General features: G+C 33.8%; 1 protein-coding gene across 7 annotated transcripts; it reads left to right on the top strand.

Annotated features, from left to right (window-relative positions):
• The first annotated feature begins 2,137 nt into the window (after nucleotides 1-2,137).
• LOC113699484 (replication protein A 70 kDa DNA-binding subunit B-like) lies at nucleotides 2,138-17,962 on the top strand. Of its 7 annotated transcripts, XM_072057623.1 has the most exons (18): nucleotides 2,141-2,667; nucleotides 3,558-3,740; nucleotides 6,056-6,097; nucleotides 9,634-9,771; nucleotides 9,867-9,994; nucleotides 13,481-13,625; nucleotides 13,738-14,008; nucleotides 14,089-14,185; nucleotides 14,295-14,419; nucleotides 14,533-14,611; nucleotides 14,697-14,826; nucleotides 14,903-15,054; nucleotides 15,142-15,262; nucleotides 15,359-15,584; nucleotides 15,705-16,637; nucleotides 16,750-16,879; nucleotides 16,980-17,486; nucleotides 17,584-17,962. In XM_072057623.1, exons 5-15 carry the CDS (start codon nucleotides 9,945-9,947, stop codon nucleotides 15,836-15,838), a joined length of 1,530 nt encoding a protein of 509 aa, XP_071913724.1. In that variant the 5' UTR covers nucleotides 2,141-2,667; nucleotides 3,558-3,740; nucleotides 6,056-6,097; nucleotides 9,634-9,771; nucleotides 9,867-9,944; the 3' UTR covers nucleotides 15,839-16,637; nucleotides 16,750-16,879; nucleotides 16,980-17,486; nucleotides 17,584-17,962. The 7 variants fall into 7 exon arrangements, with proteins under 7 accessions (XP_071913725.1, XP_071913724.1, XP_071913723.1 ...); XM_072057624.1 differs by lacking the exon at nucleotides 3,558-3,740 and having other exon boundaries at nucleotides 2,138-2,667; XM_072057625.1 differs by lacking the exons at nucleotides 9,634-9,771; nucleotides 9,867-9,994 and having other exon boundaries at nucleotides 2,154-2,667.
• Nucleotides 17,963-18,966: the final 1,004 nt, after the last annotated feature.

Here is an 18,966-nt window from a genome sequence, read left to right as displayed (position 1 = left end):
TTATTCGTATAATTGATAATATCAATTATATTATATGCACTAATATATATTATATAATACATCTAACTAATAATATCATTATTATAAGTTTATAACTAATTAAATTACATATTATATATAATTATATATATATTTATATATATAATTTTTTTTGTGGGTGGCGGGACGGGGGATGGGGCGGGGGTATACTCCCCCGCCCCGTTTCTAAAAGGGGGGAAAAAAATTCCCCCCCACCCCCACCCCCCACCTTGAGAACCCCCCGCGGGCACCCGTCCCCATTGCCATCCTTAGCTCTAACTTTCAATTCTCACCACTTAATTTCTTATCCCTTTTTGCTTATCATTCTCCCAAGCCCTTGGATAGCCCCCAACCTCTATCCCGCATGGCTAACCTCCTTCATTTCCCTTTCCTCTATTTCTCCCTTTTTTCTTCTACCTGTCCAATCAAAATAAAAGTAATATTATAATTTTTCATTCGAGATATATTATATTATAAAAATTTATAGTTTTCTCTTATACACTTATAAGAATTGCATACATATATATGTATATAGCAGGCTCGGTATGTGTTGGAATTTTCTTTTTTGTAATAATTGTGATTGGCATTTCTCACATCTATTGGTTTGAGAGTCCTAAGATTTTCATTTTTTATTCAAAATATAAGTTAACATATTGTCAGTGTTACACTATTATAAAGTGAATTTGGTGAGTAAAATATGAAAATGAAAATTCAATACAAAAGTATAAAAACACCAAATTTAGTTATTTTCCATATACATTTTGAATTGAATAACTTCAAAGTTTCAAAGGAGAAGTTGAACACATATTCTATTGTTATTTTTTGAAATTTTTTGCAAAATTGGTGTTGTTGTTTATTATTATTTTTTTGTCAAAAATAAAGATTTCAAACAAAATTTTCATATCTAAAGGCTAATAGTACTTTGTCTTTTAGTTAGTGATTTCATAATTTAGGTTTCATGAATGGTAATCATTCTTGATTTTTTTTAAATCAATGAGCAACGAACATTATTTCCTTTTTATTTTCTATATAATTTGCCCTTTTAGTTAGAATTACTGAGTTGAAGGGTAAAACATTATTATTTACTTTTTTTACTTTTAGTAGGTTTGGTGATGTTTCCTTTTTATTTAGGCTCACATTAATAGATTTCATATCAAATTTCTATGTAAGCGGAGCCACTTCTTGCTTTTTAAATTCAAAAGACATGAAAAGATATATAATAATTTAAAAAAGTCAAAATTATATTAAAAAAAAGAATGAATAATTGGAAGCATTCTAACTTGACCATACTAAAAACCCTTTCTCAGATTTATACCCGTATAGATTAGATTGAGAATTATGATTTTTTTTTTGGGGTTGCGTCCTATCATTGATCCAAAAGATAGGTACAAAAATAGGGAACGGTGAATTGAAACAGTCAAAATTGGCTTTGATGGAGTCCATATGTATACCCACGTTAGATTGAATTTAGCTTCATCCTAGATTTTATTTTTTCATAAATAGACAGATGTTCACATTTTAGCCTAAAATTCAATCCATCACTACAATTTTCGGTCCGTCTGGATTGCTATTTTTAAAATTTTTTATATAAAATGTAGTGTAATAATATGATATATATATAAGGTTAAAATATAATTAAAAAATGTGTTCATGAATAATATAAAATTTTTTATTAAAAAACTACAATCAAAATCTGTTTTCTATTTTTTTTAATAGAAAAAGGCAAGTAACACCACTAATTTAGAGCGTCTGAAGTCTTCCTAGTTGCTGCTTTCTGCTCTGTACATTGAACAGCAGTCAAATACAAGTACTAGCAAACACGTTGTAGTTGCCCAAACGGAAAAAAAAAAAAGAGAATAATACCCAAATTCATTCAAAGATGCAGAAAGGATAACAGATTCTACTAATAAGTTATCCCTCATCCTTTTATCTATAGTCTACATGGTGTTCATCTTATTCAGTTTTCCAGCACGATTGAATATTCACAGCCACCCTTCAATCCTGGGTAATTATCCATAGTGTTTTTTTTTTTGACCTCGATTGTCTCCTTTTATTTTTTTATTTAACATATAGTCAAAAGAGCCTTGAGCCTCTTGGAGTTTCGTCGTCCCTTGCAAGCGTATGTCACGTGACTAAATTCTTTTACTCAGCAAGCACTTATTTAGTAAGATCCATTTGGTTGCTGCACTTTGACCGTATGGCTTTTCCCCTTGTTCTAAAAGTCTTCCACGTTGACAGCAGCGCCGCTTCATTTTAGCCTACAAGCATCCTCAGATTCAGGCTCTTGCAACCGATACATAGCTTTCCTTTCTAACCACCACACCCAGATTATCAGGCCACAATCCTTCCGTACCGATCTTTTCATCACCAACTTTCCAACGTCAAACTTTCCCCCTTTTCTTCTGGTTGTACGACACAGCCCATTCTATTGGGTTTCCTTCCATTACCCCTACTGGTGATTTTTTCCTCGTTTGTTTGTTGTCTTCTCAACATTCATCCTTGGATGGGTTATATAAGTAATTTAGTCTGGATGTAATGAAAAAGCTTAGAGCTGGTTTACAGGACAAGCTATTTCCGTACTTGTGTGCCTGCTATCTGAAGTGGTCGCTGATGGCTGGTTTAATTGGAGTGAACGTTCATGTGTCAGAGGTAGCTGTTGCTAATTCAAGCTTTCTTTTGGCTATATGTTAATTATTGAAGCGCTCTTTTGTTCATTCTTTCTTTGTGCTTCCTCTGCCTTTGTTATTGCTCTTACTCTCATTATTCTTCAGCCTTCCTCCTTCTTCCGCTATTGGTCTTTCGCTTGTTTTTATTATTGCTCCTTCTAGTGGCTTGCTTGTATCAGATTCTGCTGCTTTCTACTTATATTGCTGGTAATTTACCGGATTTTTCCTTTCCTTCTTTTTATATTGCATATTGTTTCTTGATTTGCTTTTGATTGGCTTTTTATTACTGTTATGTCTACGATTTTTCCACCCTTTGTTGATTTTTCTTATATTCAATGTGTGTTTGTTTTGGTGATGCCCTTTTATGCTTGATTCTTTCTTTGCCTCTGTTTAGCCTGCTAAATTATGCTTTCCACCATTTAATTTTCCCCCTCCCCCCCCCAAAACCAAAAACAAGCAAAAAAAAGTCCTCCCATTCTCACTCTGAAAGCCTTTACCCATAATTCGTCCCCACCAATATATATATGTATATATATATATATATAAATATACTGTTTTGCCTTTGCAAACATGCCATTTGTTTGTATGTGTTCTTAAAAATAAGAGGAAAGACAAAAGATCTTTGTTGATGCTATCTTGTTTTTCGCCCTCCTTTTATTCCTTTTAATAGTTCTTGAATTTTTTTAAAGTCTATGCTTTTGCTATTTATTTGAGAGCTCTTCGTTAATAATTCCTTTGTTTCCTTGTTTGCCAGTGTTAATATAGCATTTTTTATAGTATTTTCAACCTTTTTAAAACTGATTTTGTCTCAGTCAGTATTTGTTTTTCTACTTGTACTGATGTTTTATTTATTTCTGCTGCTATTTCCTATAGGCCTTTCTTCAGTCACCATTGCAAAGTCGCTACAACGTATGTTAGTGCTCCGTTTTACAGTCATCTTGGAAAAAAAAATGAAAGCTTGAGAGCAGGAAAGATTTTCCCCAAATGAGAAGCATAATCAACTTACTTTTGGTGCTAATGATGAAGAAATAATGGGATTTTAGTTCTGTTATTGAGGTTGCAATGCTTGTTTCCGTTTTCAATCCATTGATGATTACTCTCATTCAAGTTTATACAGATTAATCTGTACTTGTTTGGCTTACCAATTGGATTTGCGGAATAGGTCATATTTTAACGGCGTGTTTAGCCTTCTAATGCTCTTCAAACCAATGGATCTGCATTTAAAATGCTGAAAACATACTGCCATAGACGAACGATTGATCCAAGCGCCCTTGAGATCCTGTTCACTATTAATATATTCTTGAATGGCAGCTTATTGGGTTGATGCAACTGTCTCCAGTCATTGTATTCTTTATAGATTTTTACTGTACATTGACATACAACATTTGGCGTTAATAAGTACTGAAATATGTAGGAAGTACAATAGCCTTGCACAATTGCATCTAAATCAGTTGCCCTGTGTATAATAAGCGTGATTTAGATAGGGAAAAGCTTAATGCCAAGTACAACTGCAGTGAAGTACAACATGGACATTGAAAATCATCATATGTATGTGCATTTTTTCTTGTCAACATTTGTTTGTTGTGCCATCAAAATCATATGGCTGGAGCAGAATGTAACTTGGCATAGAAACACTGAGTACAGGAAACTAGGAAACTAGCAGCCATGTCTAACTTTTCAAACCAGGCAACTCTTAATCGAGTGGTGAACATGACAATATAATAATCCCTCTGGAGAAAGAAGGATACATAAATTTTACAAAATTATAAACACAGCTAAACTGATCCTCCGGAAAAAAAAGATTGCATTCTCAGCTCTGTTCCGCCAGAATCTTTTTTGTCTGTAGGTATCATTGCAAACAAAAAGGAACATTTTAGCCATTTGCCAATGTTTTATGATCAGAACTCTGCTATTTTTCCTTTCTGCTTTTGGTAAAAAATATGTCTCTCATTCCAGATTTCCAGTAATTCCAAGATACTCTTTAGGTCATTTTTAATATGTGGACTCGATTCTTACTAAGACAGCCATTAAAATTACTCTTCTTCTGTTGAAAACTTCAGTATTTTGACCTGTTAATCACGCCTTAGAAAATAATATCATCCAACTGTGTATCTCTTGGGGCAGCTCTGAATTAAAGCTATGACATACAGCCAATTTAATTTATACACACGTATGTTATATATTATACAGTACATTTATATATCTATGTATTATGTACCATGCATGTGGTGCTATTCAAAAGCAAAGAAATGTACAACTTGAAGAGTCGGGAATTTTTTATACCACCTTGTTTTGCATTTGCATTCTACTATCAATAATTTAAATATATTTGCATCTGTATTTATTTTGGCTTAATTGTCCTTTCTTATTATGGAGCAAAAACCTTCCATGATTATGGTTATATTGTAGGCTACAAATATATTGAGTCCTTGTATTTTTTTTGCTTCTTGCCTTTGGCACAGGCTATTAGGCAATACACGCATGGGATGACAAAAACCCACTGTTTTCAGTCTACCAATGTCGCTTATTTAATCTTTTCCTGCTGACTTCCTTAACCTATATATGATGTATTGCAACCTGCTCTTTCTAACATTTTGATCTCTTGCTATTTAGCAAGGTCTAAACCTTGTCAACTTTTCTTCCAGCTTGTAAATCTCATGCTGTGTAAGAATAGTTTCTTGTAAAATTGTATTTCCTGAATAATATTGCATTGGTTAAGCAAAACTTTGCACCATCCTACAAAAATTCTTTCTAATCACTTTTTGATCGGCCATCATTCAAATTAGATATTCTTGCTCCATATACAACATAATTGTTAACTTTAGTGATGTTCTTCATCACCGTGCATTGGTTAGGTTATCCTCTTTAAAATTAGCAACATATGTCTTGTGTGTTTTAAATCAACAAAGGCCAACATTCAATCCTTAGAAGTTGGAGTTAGGCCTTGAGAACTAGAGAGATCAGCCGCATTTTTTGATGATTGCTTTTATTGCTATAGTTGTCATTTTACATTTGTCAAAGCGTGATACTAATTCAAGAATAGAAACCAAAATAAAAACAAAAAAAAAAGAAGATCAATAATTAATGTTACTAATAAATGAAATAGTTAGTTTTTGTTTATTAGCTTGGACTTCTGCCAACTCATTACCCTTTCTCTGCTTACATTAAGTCTGTTTATCCTTTACAAAATTTAAATGTCATTTTACCTTCCGATTGAGTCGGCTTGTTTTTTCTTCCAAATTTTTCTTCTACAAAAGATCAATTTTTATCCATGTCAACTTTACTGCTTAGCTAATTTGCCAAAGTATTTTTCTCTGCAAGAGTTATTCTTGTCTATTGCTGCTTGACATGTAGTTTTTTCTGTCTCCCAGCTTTCTCTGTGTTCCTTGCAGTGGTTGGAAACCTTGTGCAAGGTATGTTTGTTCTCTTTTTTTCCATCTACTGTATAAATTGTAAGTTTTTTCACCTTTTTTTATGCTTTTCTGTGTCTTTTATTCTGTATCAATTCTCTGTTTTCTTTATCATTTTCCTCAATCTTTCCTGTTGATTTATTAAATTTCCCTATCATAGTTGATGTATACTTCATAGGTATCTATGATTTAAGACAAGCTATGACAAGCAGCGATTAAAATACAACCATTAACTCAAAACAATAGTGACCTTACATCCATGAAAGAATCAACAAAAAAAATTGTCTTTTCATTATAGAGAATATATCTAAGAACATTAATCTGTACATAGTTCATAAGACAATAGTTATTAATTATTAAATCACAAAATAGACAGCTTTACCTTCTTCAAATATTAGGATCTAATTTATCTGCAACAATATAAAACTTAATAGGAATACTAGGTGGACTTGTTCAACTATACCAATGTTAATATCAGAAATAAATGAACAGCTGCTAAAGTTTTTTATTCATAAGGCTTCATTCAGTGGCAGCATAAACACCATCCATTAATAGAGACAGCAATTCTGAACATATTTCATATCCCATACTCAACACTAGATAAGAATAATCTTTTTCAATTGAAGAAGAATCTTAATTCTTTTTTTAATTTTTAATCTTTGAGGAAAAAAAGGCATTATTAGTGCAGAAGATATGCAATCTCAAAAGCACAAGATATGCAATCTTTTTCAACAAACTTAGAACAAATCTCTAGCAAAGAGTTAAATATACAATCTCAAAAATATATATCAGTGCAAAAGATAAGAACCTCCAATTTGCACTGAGTGATGTTCAAATTCAAATACAGAATTATAGATCACAAAATAGTTCATTCAATCACCACCACTATCCTTAGGCACAAAACAGCTGCAAAAAAGATATTGCAACATCTTCTAGTATTTCAATCTAAAATGCTTTTTTTAAAAAAAGAATTTTACAGATCATGTGTCTTTCATTTTAAGACTATTAGTAACCATTATCTAATCAGTCCATTAACATAATGCCACATGTCCACATAAGTTAAACCTTACTCAAAGGTATACAGTCAGAATACTCAATTGATGAGCTAATAACATTCTATGGATCCTTTCTTTAACTAAGCTAATAACATTCTATTGAAAGGTATCTTCTGCACTGAAGTAGAGAGAGAGCCCAAAAACATCAGTGCACAAATTACAATCTATTTAGAAGTAGAGAGAGAGTCCACAAATTGAACCCTCCGAAATTTAACATGTACAGCAAAAAATATCATACAATTACTCTATATGTATGATATAAAAAATTATAAAAAAAAACCCTTAACTCTTGAAAACTCCTTTGACTAACAAGAGACAAACATAAATTAAGGAATGAAAACGTAAACAGAGTGAATAAATGTTATGAGTACTTTGCCGCGTTAGTGTTCATCCATTACTTATTTTTAGTTCCAGGATTTTGCCTTTTTAATTTTTATTTGATGTTTGTGCTTTAATGGTTGTGCAACATACATTTCTCATGCTTTAATATAGTAATATAGCACTGCTTTATTATCTATGTTATTCAATTATCTGCTACTATATCTATTACTTGTAACATTTCTAAATAGAATCTGTCGATAAATTAGATGGATAGGAATGCTCGTCGGCGTAAACGCTATGCAGAAATGTCATCTGCTGAAAAGGATGCATTGCTGCTACGCCGACGAGAGGCTTATGCAGCAAAGAAAATGAACTTGCCAAATATGACTTGCTCCTCCGCTGCTCCTATTGGAGCACCTACCTGTAAGAGGAATCAGAAACGCTATATTAGTAGGACAGGTTTAGGCCATGTTGAAACTGGAATTTGCTTCCCCGGACCTGAGTCTGAGGCTCAGGCTCAACAAAAACGAGCTGAACCCGATAGTAGCTGTTATAATGCTAAGGCTTCTGTTTCTGCTACCACTACTACCACTACTACCACAAATTCTAAGAATCAGTCCTCTTCTTTTCAAAACAATCCTTGTTTAGATGATTCGCAATTAACTCAGCTCTTTGAATCAATCCTCAACAAACTTCATACTGACCAACCTGCTTCAAATCCTGGCGCCTCTTTTAATTCGGAACAAGCTTCTGCATTTGCAGACCATATGCACATTTCTGATTCTGGAGGTAAAATATACTTCTTTTTTGAACATCCTCGCTCATCAATGTCTTTTAGCTCTTTCCTGTGCTACACATACGTAATAAAATTTCCTCATAATCTCCTTTTCACGTGTACACCAATAAACTCCTGGCTTGTTCCCTTTTGTTTATGACTTTATCTTCACACAATTTTCCTATTATATGAAGGTTCATTCTGTGCAACAATCCCGGGTCCTTCTTCGTCAAAAGTTAAGACATTACAGCATGTGTTAATCAAAACTAGAAATGTGCCAGAGAATTCCTCCTCTTCTACAGTTAATAGAATTGCAGGTGATCAGAGTTCTAGAAAAGCAAGACAGCCTTCTACATCAGGTGTTATAGATTGTTTAGCTTCCTGATAAACCTCCAGTTTTCCTAGCTTTCTTCTTTTACCTTTTACTAATCTTCCAAATGCCCTTCCTTCGCCAGCATCCAAGTCCTCCCAATCTACTGCAGTGAACAAACCTCCATGCAAAATAGGTTGCTATTCTATTTTTTTCTTCCTGTTAGTCATTTGTAGCTGCCATGGTTTAACAATACTAAAGTTTTGTTTTCTTTCAAATCTCTTTTATTTTCTCCCAGCATCGAAAAAAAGAAATAGAGGTCAGCAAAAACTATCTCCATTAGATTCGGTTCCAACTGAATCAATGGTCCTTCCTGAAGTTTCGAACTGCCCCCACTGTGGAGCAAAAAAATTTCATCTAGAACCAGCTAACTTTTGTTGCTACGGTGGACAAATTTCACTCCCCTCTCCAGCAATGCCTTATGACTTATATCAGTTGCTTACTGGGACTGATGAAGAAAGTGTTGAGTTTCGTAAAAATATTCGAACCTACAACAACAATTTAGCTTTTACTTCGTTTGGAGCAAAATATGACCATGAGCTTACCAAGAATATTGATGGTGTCTATGCATTTCGTGTTCAAGGCCAAGTGTACCATTTTCTAGACAGCTTAGCCTCCTCCACTGACAAATTCTCTGGGATTCAACTTTACTTCTTTGATACAGAAGAAGAGCTGTCAAAGAGGCTTAATAGCTCAGAAAGGTTTCGTGAGAGCACTCTTAAACTATTGATGCGGATCCTTTCCAACAATCCTTACAGTAGATTTTTTAAGGACTTACGAGATGTTCCTGATCTTAACAATCACAATATTGTCCTTAATTCTAACCCGGGTTTGGACCAGCGTATTTATAATCTTCCTACATCTTCTGAAGTAGCAGCTATTTGGACTAAAAATAATGATCCAATGCTTGACCCTAGTGCTCATATTCAAGTTTATAGCCATTCCAACAGTAGCCATCGTATCAAGCATTATTACGGCTGCTACGATCCCTTACAATATTCTCTTTTATTTCCTCGAGGTGAAACTGGCTGGCATCGTGGTATTAAAAGAAATTGCCCAACTAAACAAAGTTATGATGTTTCTTCTCATGATGATAATTCCCTTGATCCTGCCTCAGCAAAAAACATTCCTCATTTGCTAAATTCGGAGAAAAAAGGCAAGTTTCTAAATAAATTCTGGCTTGCTTTTTCCAAATTAACCTATTGCCACTATTTTAATTCATAGTTTTCCATCTTCTTGACACTTATACAGTTGCTGCTGATGGGGAAAAAAGCACAAAAAATGTGACTGCAAGAGAATACTACTGTTATAAATTTCAGATGCGAGATAATGACAGATCCATGCTGCTTCATACTGGCAGACTGTTGCAGCAATTTGCGGTAGACATTTACATTAAAATAGAAACATGTAGGCTAGATTATTGTAGGACGCGACAAAACGAAGTTAGAACAGAAATATTACAAGGAGTGATTGATAGTCTTTCAATAGGTGAAACAAGTGGAAATAGAGTTGGCCGAAAAATAATTCTTCCTCCTTCTTTTATAGGTGGCCCTAGAGATATGCGTCGTAGATATATTGATGCAATGGCTTTAGTGCAAAAATATGGTAAACCTGACTATTTCCTTACTATGCCCTGTAACACAATGTGGCCTGAAATACAACAGAATTTAAAATATGAAGATAAACCACAGAACAGACCAGATCTTTTGTCTAGAGTTTTTAGGTCAAAATTAGAAATGCTTAAGAATGAATTAGTTAATAAGCACATTTTTGGTGAAGTGGCTGCTTGTGTATATGTTATTGAATTCCAAAAAAGAGGCCTTCCACATGCTCATATACTACTCATCATGAAACCAAATTATAAACCATTAAACCCAGAAGCATATGACAAAATCGTGTCTGCCGAAATACCAGATCCATCAGAAAATTTTCATTTATATTCTTTAGTTATTAAACATATGCTCCATGGTCCTTGTGGGGAATTGAAAAAAAAATAATATTTGCATGAAAAATGGAACATGTAAAAACCACTATCCTAAACCTTTTGCTGACTTTACTACACACTCAGAGGATGGATATCCACATTATCGTAGGCGTGATAATGGTAGGTCTGTGATAGTCAGATTGCATGAACTAGATAATAGATGGGTTGTCCCCTATAATCCTTATTTGCTTGCTTTATTTGACTGCCATTTAAATGTAGAAGTTTGCTCAACTCTTAAGCTTGTTAAGTACCTATATAAGTATGTGTTTAAGGGACACGATCTGGTAAGTTTTCAGATTACGCCTAACAACAATAGTTCTGATGTTGATGAGATAAAACAATTCCGGGAAGGCCGGTGGGTATCTCCTCCAGAAGCTCTTTGGCGGATTTATAGATTTCCTACTAATGGTATGAATCCATCTGTTTATTCCCTTCCAGTTCATCTACCTGGACATCAACTTATTTCATTCCACAGGCATACAGACCTTCAATCCCTTATCAATAATGCTGATCTTTCAAGGACAATGTTAACCGAGTTCTTCCAAATGAACAGAACATATACAAAAGCCAAGAGTCTAAAATGCTTTTATCGTGATTTCCCACAGTACTTTGTTTGGAGTTCTAAACATAGAATGTGGACTGAAAGAAAGCGTGCTTCAGTCATTGGGAGACTTGCTACAGTTAGCCCAAATGAGGGTGAACGCTATTATCTTAGACTCCTTCTCTCGCATATTGCAGGGCCAACCTCATTTGAGGACTTGGTTACTGTTAAAGGCATCCAACTTGCTTCTTATAGAGAAGCTGCTCTACAATTGGGTCTCTTAAGCTTTGATAGTTATATAGAAGATACCCTTGAAGAAGCTGCACTTTACCAAATGCCTTCTGCTCTCAGATTTTTATTTGCTGTTTTACTTGCATTTTGCTCGCCTAACAATCCTAAGCTTCTTTGGGAAAAATTTGAACCAGATTTTTCACGAGATTTTGAACGGTCTCGAACATATACTGGTTGCACATCGGAACAGATTAAATCTCAGGTTCTCTATGACATTAATAGATTCCTAGAGCAAATGGGGAAGTCGCTTAATGAGTATAAATTAATACCAGCCTTTTCAAGTATTACTCACCAGGAGAAGATTACAAAAGAAATTTTAGCTGAGCAAAATGTTTCCTTCCCAAATACAGACTTGCTTCTTGCTTCTAAATTAAATACTGGACAGAAAAAAGCCTATGACATTATACTCAATAGTGCTTTTTCAAATGCTAGACAAGCTTTCTTTGTTGATGGTCCGGGTGGAACCGGTAAAACCTTTTTGTACCGATCACTTCTCGCTACACTAAGATCACAGGGCTATATAGCTCTTGCTGTAGCTACATCAGGAGTAGCTGCATCAATACTTCCAGGAGGTAGAACTGCACATTCAAGGTTCAAAATACCTCTGGATTTATCTGCTGTAAAAACCTGTCAGCTTAGCAAACATAGTACAACCAAGTTGATTCAACAAGCTAAGCTCATTCTTTGGGACGAAGCTTCTATGGCTAAGCGTGATACAATAGAAGCATTTGATTCCTTGTTAAAAGACATCATGGAAAATGAAAAGCCCTTTGGTGGTAAGGTTGTTGTTTTTGGTGGGGATTTTCGACAAACGCTGCCTGTTATTGACAATGCACCAAAAGAGGTGCAGATTCAGGCAAGCTTAGTAAACTCACCTCTTTGGAGCTCTTTTCATAAACTAAAACTCACAGAAAATATGAGAGCATTATATGATCCAGCTTTCTCTAATTTTTTATTAAGAATTGGAGAAGGTACTGAACCAATGGATGAAGCTGGAAAAATCACCCTACCAAATGATATGGTTATTCCATTTGCTACTAGAGAAACCTCACTACAAGGTAAGAACTGATGCAGTTTCTAAGCATTGCAGCCAGTAGCACCTTTCTTTTTTCTTATTTTATATCATTGTTCTTGTGAATGAATTAACATTTCCTCCTAACAATCCTTTTTTCTCAACAGCTTGCTCAATTCTGTTTATTCCGACCCGCACCTCTATTCAGAAGATCCTTATAAGTTGACAAACAAATGTATTTTATCACCTACTAACAGCTCTGTAGATGACGTCAATAATATTATGATAAACCAGTTTCCAGGTGAAGCACATATTTATACAAGTACAGATAGGACACTTGATGAACGCTATCAAGGAGACTATGAGGATTTCCTTAATTCCCAAAATCCAAAGGGCCTTCCACCCCACAAATTGATTCTTAAAAAGAACTGTCCTCTGATACTTTTAAGAAATCTCAATCCAGCCGAAGGCCTTTGCAATGGAACTCGTTTAATTTGTAGAGAATTGAAACCAAACACTATCTCTGCTGAAATTGCTGCTGGTCCCCATAAGGGGAAACAAGTTTTGCTGCCCAGAATTCCTCTGCAAACTCCTGACAATGACAAGAATGGCATTCCTTTCAAGAGGATTCAATTTCCTGTTAGGCTTTGCTTTGCAATGACTATTAACAAGGCTCAAGGACAAACGCTTGATTATGTAGGAATATATCTTAGAGAACCAGTTTTTTCTCATGGCCAGTTATACGTAGCCCTTTCCAGAGCTAAGACTTCTGACTCAATTAAAGTGTTGATTGTGCCAGGAACTTTTAGTGATACCAAAAAAGACTGCAAAACTAGGAATGTAGTCTATCAAAAAATTCTGAGCCTGTCCAAAGCATAACATGTATTACCATCTATGTATGTATGAACACAGCTGTTGCATTATTACATTTAGTCCATATTCTCTTATCCTTTTTACTTACCTTTACAATTAACTTGAGCTTGCTGTTATATTATTATCTTTTAACCAACCTTATTGCGTCATTAATTTTCCCATAGAATGGATGATTGCTTATCAATCGAAGAGATTCTTCCAGGAATGAAGTCTTGGTCAGCGAAAATAATTGTTCAAGAAAAACGTCAACCTGCTACAGCAAGTGCTTCGCCGACTAGATATCAGAAATTAATCTTTGTCGATGCAAAGGTTCAAAGCTTCTTTCTAGAATAGCTTACTCTCTTCCAAATTGTTGTATTTCCTTTTTTTTCGGCCTTATAATCAGTAGCATAATATTTTACTGATATCAATACAATTGTAGGGATCTCAAGTTGAAGGAATTCTCTTCAATCATGCCATTCAAGTTATGGGGCCACGTCTCACTGTTTTCAAAAGATACAAAATCTCAAATGCTGAAGTTCGGCTTATTGATGAAAAATACAGAACTGATGGCTTAACTACTCAATGGGTCATTTCCACCAAAACTGTTGTAGAAGAGCTGCCTGATGATACTGATATGATGCCTACAAGATTCTCCTACACTATGTTCAAAGATCTTGCACAGTTTATGGAGCAAAAGAACCAATTTGTTGGTTAGTAACAATACTGTATATTTATCTGGATTATCTTTCTTCTATCTTAACTGCTAATTATTGCTTGTTTCATTTCTTAGATATCCTAGCTGTGGTTATTTCTGTATTACCAGTGACTTCTTTCACAAACGAATTTGGAACTGGAAGAGTACAAAAGTTTGTAGTCATTAATGAAGAGTTAGTAAATCTACAAATATTCATTTTATTCTATATGTCCTTTAATTTTTCACCTCTTTATCTTATCAACTAATCAGTAATATATTCTATTCTCACTGAAAAACAACAGGAAGCTACCTCTCCAACTATCGCTATTTAATGAATTCATCGATAATGAAGGCCAGAAAATTGCTGAGAACATGAACAATTTTCCAGTTATAGTTTGCAGAAGGCTAAAGGTCAAGCCTTTTAATGGTAGTTATATCAACTATCTTATTTTACATTTACATACTATCCTTTATCTTACAACTATATTATCCTCCCTCTTACTCTTAACTGAAATTACTGCTTTGTACTTTTTTGCAAAGGGATTGCTTTGTCTACTAGGAAGGACTCAACTATCTTGATTGATCCACCCATTCAAGAGGCTATGCTGCTAAAAAATTGGTAATCTCTACTTTTTGCTTAAATACTTATTGAAAGACTCTCCTTCTTTAAATTTTAGATCCTTACAATAAAGAAACTATCACAGGGCTACAGAAAATGCAATGTTGTTTGTACAAGTCATCAAAGATAAATCCTATGCTCGATATAATCCTGACCTTTTCACTCATTCATCCCAGAAATTCACGCTTATTTACTTTCTCCAATCAACTCAAAAGGTAATAACATACGAACTTATACTCATCACCCTTTGCCATGATTATATACCTGATCCTTACGACTTTCTTGATTTAGTTTGCATGGGTGAGAGCTTCTATGTCATTTGAGAACATTTTCCAGCGCTATTGGTATATGGCGTGTAAAAAAAGCTTCAAAGCAATAGATGCTTCGTATGGATATTCATACTCATGCAATAAATGTTCTGAGCATCAAAAAGCTACTCCAAGGTTTATTATATTTATAGTTGTTAATTTACTCTTATTCAAATCATTTGACTACCATCACTGATATTAGAAAAATACATTCTAAAACAGGTGCCGCTTTGATGTTATCCTTTCTGATAAAAGTGGAAGAGTGACTGCAACTTTGTTTGGTGATTTAGCCGAAAAACTTTTAACTTATTCTGCCTTGGATGCAATGCAGTACTTTCACAAAGTAATTTCTTCTTAACATCTATAATACTTATACAGCTTTTACTTTCCCAAATGCACTTCAATAATAACATTTTATTGATTCTTCATTTTTTCCCAGAACATTGAGCTTCCATTAATGCATGTTCACGAAGCTTTACGGGCTAAAGAATTTGCAGTTCAAATTCAACCAGCTGCCAGCCATTATGGAGATCCTCAGCAACGCTATACAATTCTTCACTACTACGAGTCAAATTTTGCTGAAGCTTCAACCCAGCAAACTATTGAATCTCCTGGTTCTTTCTTGCTAGAATCTCCCCTGCAGATTCCAACTGCTGAAACACAGGGTATTTTTCCATAATTCTAAAGTTATTCAGCTAAATGCTTGTTTTATTATAGAATTCCCATTAATTTGCCATATAACATCGATGTTACCTTTCTTTTTTTCTTATATTCTACTAACACAGATGCGCAGAGTCCTATCACAAGTGTTCAGATTAATCTAGCAAGCAAATTTGATGAAGCAGCCACGCCTCAAGCAAACAGCCCAGAGACTAGCCCTGAACTTATCTCTGCATCTAAAAAACCAAAACTAGCTTAATGCTCTCTATATCTTTACTTGTATCTGCAATCGGGCTATTCTTGCTTTTGAACTCATGACTAGAATTTCATTATGTTACTTTTGTAATCTGAGAAATGGCAGGACTTCTAGTCTCCATATGATGTTTATCCATTTCAAAAATATATCTATTATGTACGAACAATGCTACCTAACTATATAAAAATCTTTTTTGTTTAGCTCTTATTGAAGCTATTACAAAACAGCCTGCAATTGTTTCAGGCTGACCTAGCTATTTACTCTTTAACTATTTATTCTTCCTATATAACTGACCATACATTCTATTCCTATAGTAACTTATTGATCCCCGTATTCTTCAATATTAAAAACCAACTAAGCTTTTCCTCCTATACTAGAACTTGGTAAATTTGTTGCAGTTGGTACACTTCAACTTTAGTAGAACAGCTTTTTTATGTCAGATTTGGTAAATTTGTTGCAGTTGGTACACTTCAACTTTAGTAGAACAGCTTTTTTATGTCAGATTTTGACAGTCTGTGACTGATTCTTTTCCAAGTCTTATCGCCAGTTGTTATAACTTGTGTATCTTTCATGCAAGATCTCAAGAAAACTTGTTGTCAGCTATACATCAGGCTTTTGTACTATGATTAAATTTTATACTCTTCAATGTCCTACTATTTAAACAGTTACACTTGTTCTTTACTACAAACTTGCGAACTTCCTCCATGTTACAGCTTTTATAAGTGCCTTTCTTCCTTTACATAAAGAGCCACGTTTCTTCATCAGATCAGACATCTTTCTTCCTTAAACAACTAAGCTCCAGGTAAAAATTTATTCACTTGTTTCATTCCTCTTCTCATCCTTGTTTTATTTCTGTATTAACCTCTTGTTCACTACATTCATACTAAAACTCAACTTACACTGCTTCCTGCTAGCTACAACAAAGGCCACCATTGTTCCACCATGGCTATAAACACTAATTCAGCAAGTTCATCCATACCATCAACACCGCTGGACAATGTCACAGAATGCTGCTTTTTACTAAAATGCGGCAACAAACAAAAGGTTTTCATGTTTACTTTCAATACTCTATAGCTTTTCAACTAATCATATACTACATATTGTTCCACTCGATTCAACCTTTAACAAAAAAAATATTCTGCAGAGCCTTCCAAATGAATTCATCTTTCTATTGGAACATCATAAAAAAAGCAATATTACAATTGTACAAAGCTTCAAGTCATGGAACCTTGAAGTCAATAATGGCAGCTTTGCATCTGGATGGTTGGAATTTACAAAAGACAATCTAATCCATACAAATGAAAAGATACTTCTTCGACACAATGGAGACTTGAAGTTTGATCTAATGTTATTCACAGAGCTCAAAATGAACACAAAATTCCCTTGGACAGTTCCACTTTCTGATATACTAAAGCTACATGTTCCAGGAAGTAACGGTATGTTATGCTCTAATCCTTTTCTGCCAAATTCAAAAAGATTTGCTACAGTCATATCTCACAAATTTTACTGTTTATCATTTATACCAAATAAAAAGGCTAAATACATCTTATATCAACATGTTTGCTCATCAATAAAGCCAAACATTGCTCAAGATGAAGCAGATTCTATAGCTTTTTATCAAGTTTATAACAAAAAGAATAGAGACAAATTTGTAAGTCTATGTGCTCAGTTCTTTTATCCTTTCCTTATCTAATCTCTTATACACTACTTTACACACTTTAACTATTTTCCCCCACCTTTTTCCTTAGAAAATTCCAAAGTTTCTCGAACATATCGTAGATAGCAATAAAACTCCAGTTGTCACTTTAAGGACTGGATATAAAGCTTTTCAAGTTGGAATGCAAGGAAGGCAATTCACAAGCTATTGGGAAATCTTCGTCAAAACGCATGAGTTGGAACTAGGCGACACTTTGGTATTCATCCCAGAGTCCATTAACAGCTTTATAGTCCAGATTTACAAACCAAATGGAGTTGAGAAACTTTTCCCTTGGTATCATAAGTATTATGTGTATTCTTATTTGTAGATTCCTTTCACGTTCTAGCTATAAACACAGAATTCATCTTTTTGTTTAAGTATGTATCACTAATGTCTTTTGTCAATTATATGACAGTATAGATTCTTACTAAGATTTTTGTGCTATAATAGTTAGAGTTTTAAATATTTTATTTACTTTGCTTTTCCTTCTTTATCAGATAGCACCAACGGATTTTTCCTTTTTAATTTATAACCTTTTAATTTACCATGTCATATAATGCAATAAACATAAAAAATTTATCCAACAATCTACATAGATACACATGAACATTAATAACAAATTATTAGACAAACAAACAACTACTTATTTAATAATACCACACCATATAAACTATTAGCAGCAAGCTACAAAATAATAACATCTATCACACACCAATTACAGCAAATTTTTTAGTCATTTTGACTATTGAAACTATCAAACTCTCAAAAGAAAGTAATATTAGTTGCCGCAGCATTTGCTCATCAACATCTGCCTTCATTCTTCAAGCAATTAGCTGCAACATAGATAGACCTCTTATCTAGAGCTCACATCACGTATATATATTGCTACCTTTAATACAAACACGTCATAACAAGATTGCTTATTTTAACCTATCATTTAAATACAGACCTTAATTATGCAAATTAATTTCGTAAACATCTTAGTTATCGATACATTCTCTCTCTTTTACATTTCAAATATCCATCCATTCTAACTAAACTCAAAACAACTATATATTACAATATTTATACAAAACATTATATTTATATTTTTTAAAAATCAGACCTTAATTCAAATCCATCCCTCTTCTCTTAATTTAATATTCCAAAACTAAATTAAATTTTCAGATTTAAGTTTGTTCTATTTTGCATTATGAATGTTTAATTATGAACAAACTCTCTCATTCTATGTTATATATTCATAAGTAAACACCTAGTTTAATATGCCATTAATAAGTAATTTATAACAAGATTAATACTTGTCAAAAAAATCATCTTCCAAATGCTTTGATATAAAATACAACGAAACAAAATTCCAAACAAAAAATTTAAAAATCTTATTTTATCTAATAGCTATCTTATTTCCAAAAAAAAATATTATTCACTTTAACTATTA

Source organism: Coffea arabica, chromosome 7c (assembly GCF_036785885.1).
Source record: "Coffea arabica cultivar ET-39 chromosome 7c, Coffea Arabica ET-39 HiFi, whole genome shotgun sequence".
NCBI classification, from domain to species: domain Eukaryota; kingdom Viridiplantae; phylum Streptophyta; class Magnoliopsida; order Gentianales; family Rubiaceae; genus Coffea; species Coffea arabica.
The sequence above is the reverse complement of the archived record's forward strand: the minus strand, read 5'-3'. Positions and strand labels throughout refer to the sequence as shown.

What these genes read in the sequence shown, in the direction of transcription:
- LOC113699484 (XM_072057622.1), top strand. An exon ending in TAATCTTTGTCGATGCAAAG is followed by an intron (nt 13,626 to 13,737) that starts GTTCAAAGCTTC and finishes ATACAATTGTAG; the next exon opens with GGATCTCAAGTTGAAGGAAT. An exon ending in AAAGGTCAAGCCTTTTAATG is followed by an intron (nt 14,420 to 14,532) that starts GTAGTTATATCA and finishes TTTTTTGCAAAG; the next exon opens with GGATTGCTTTGTCTACTAGG.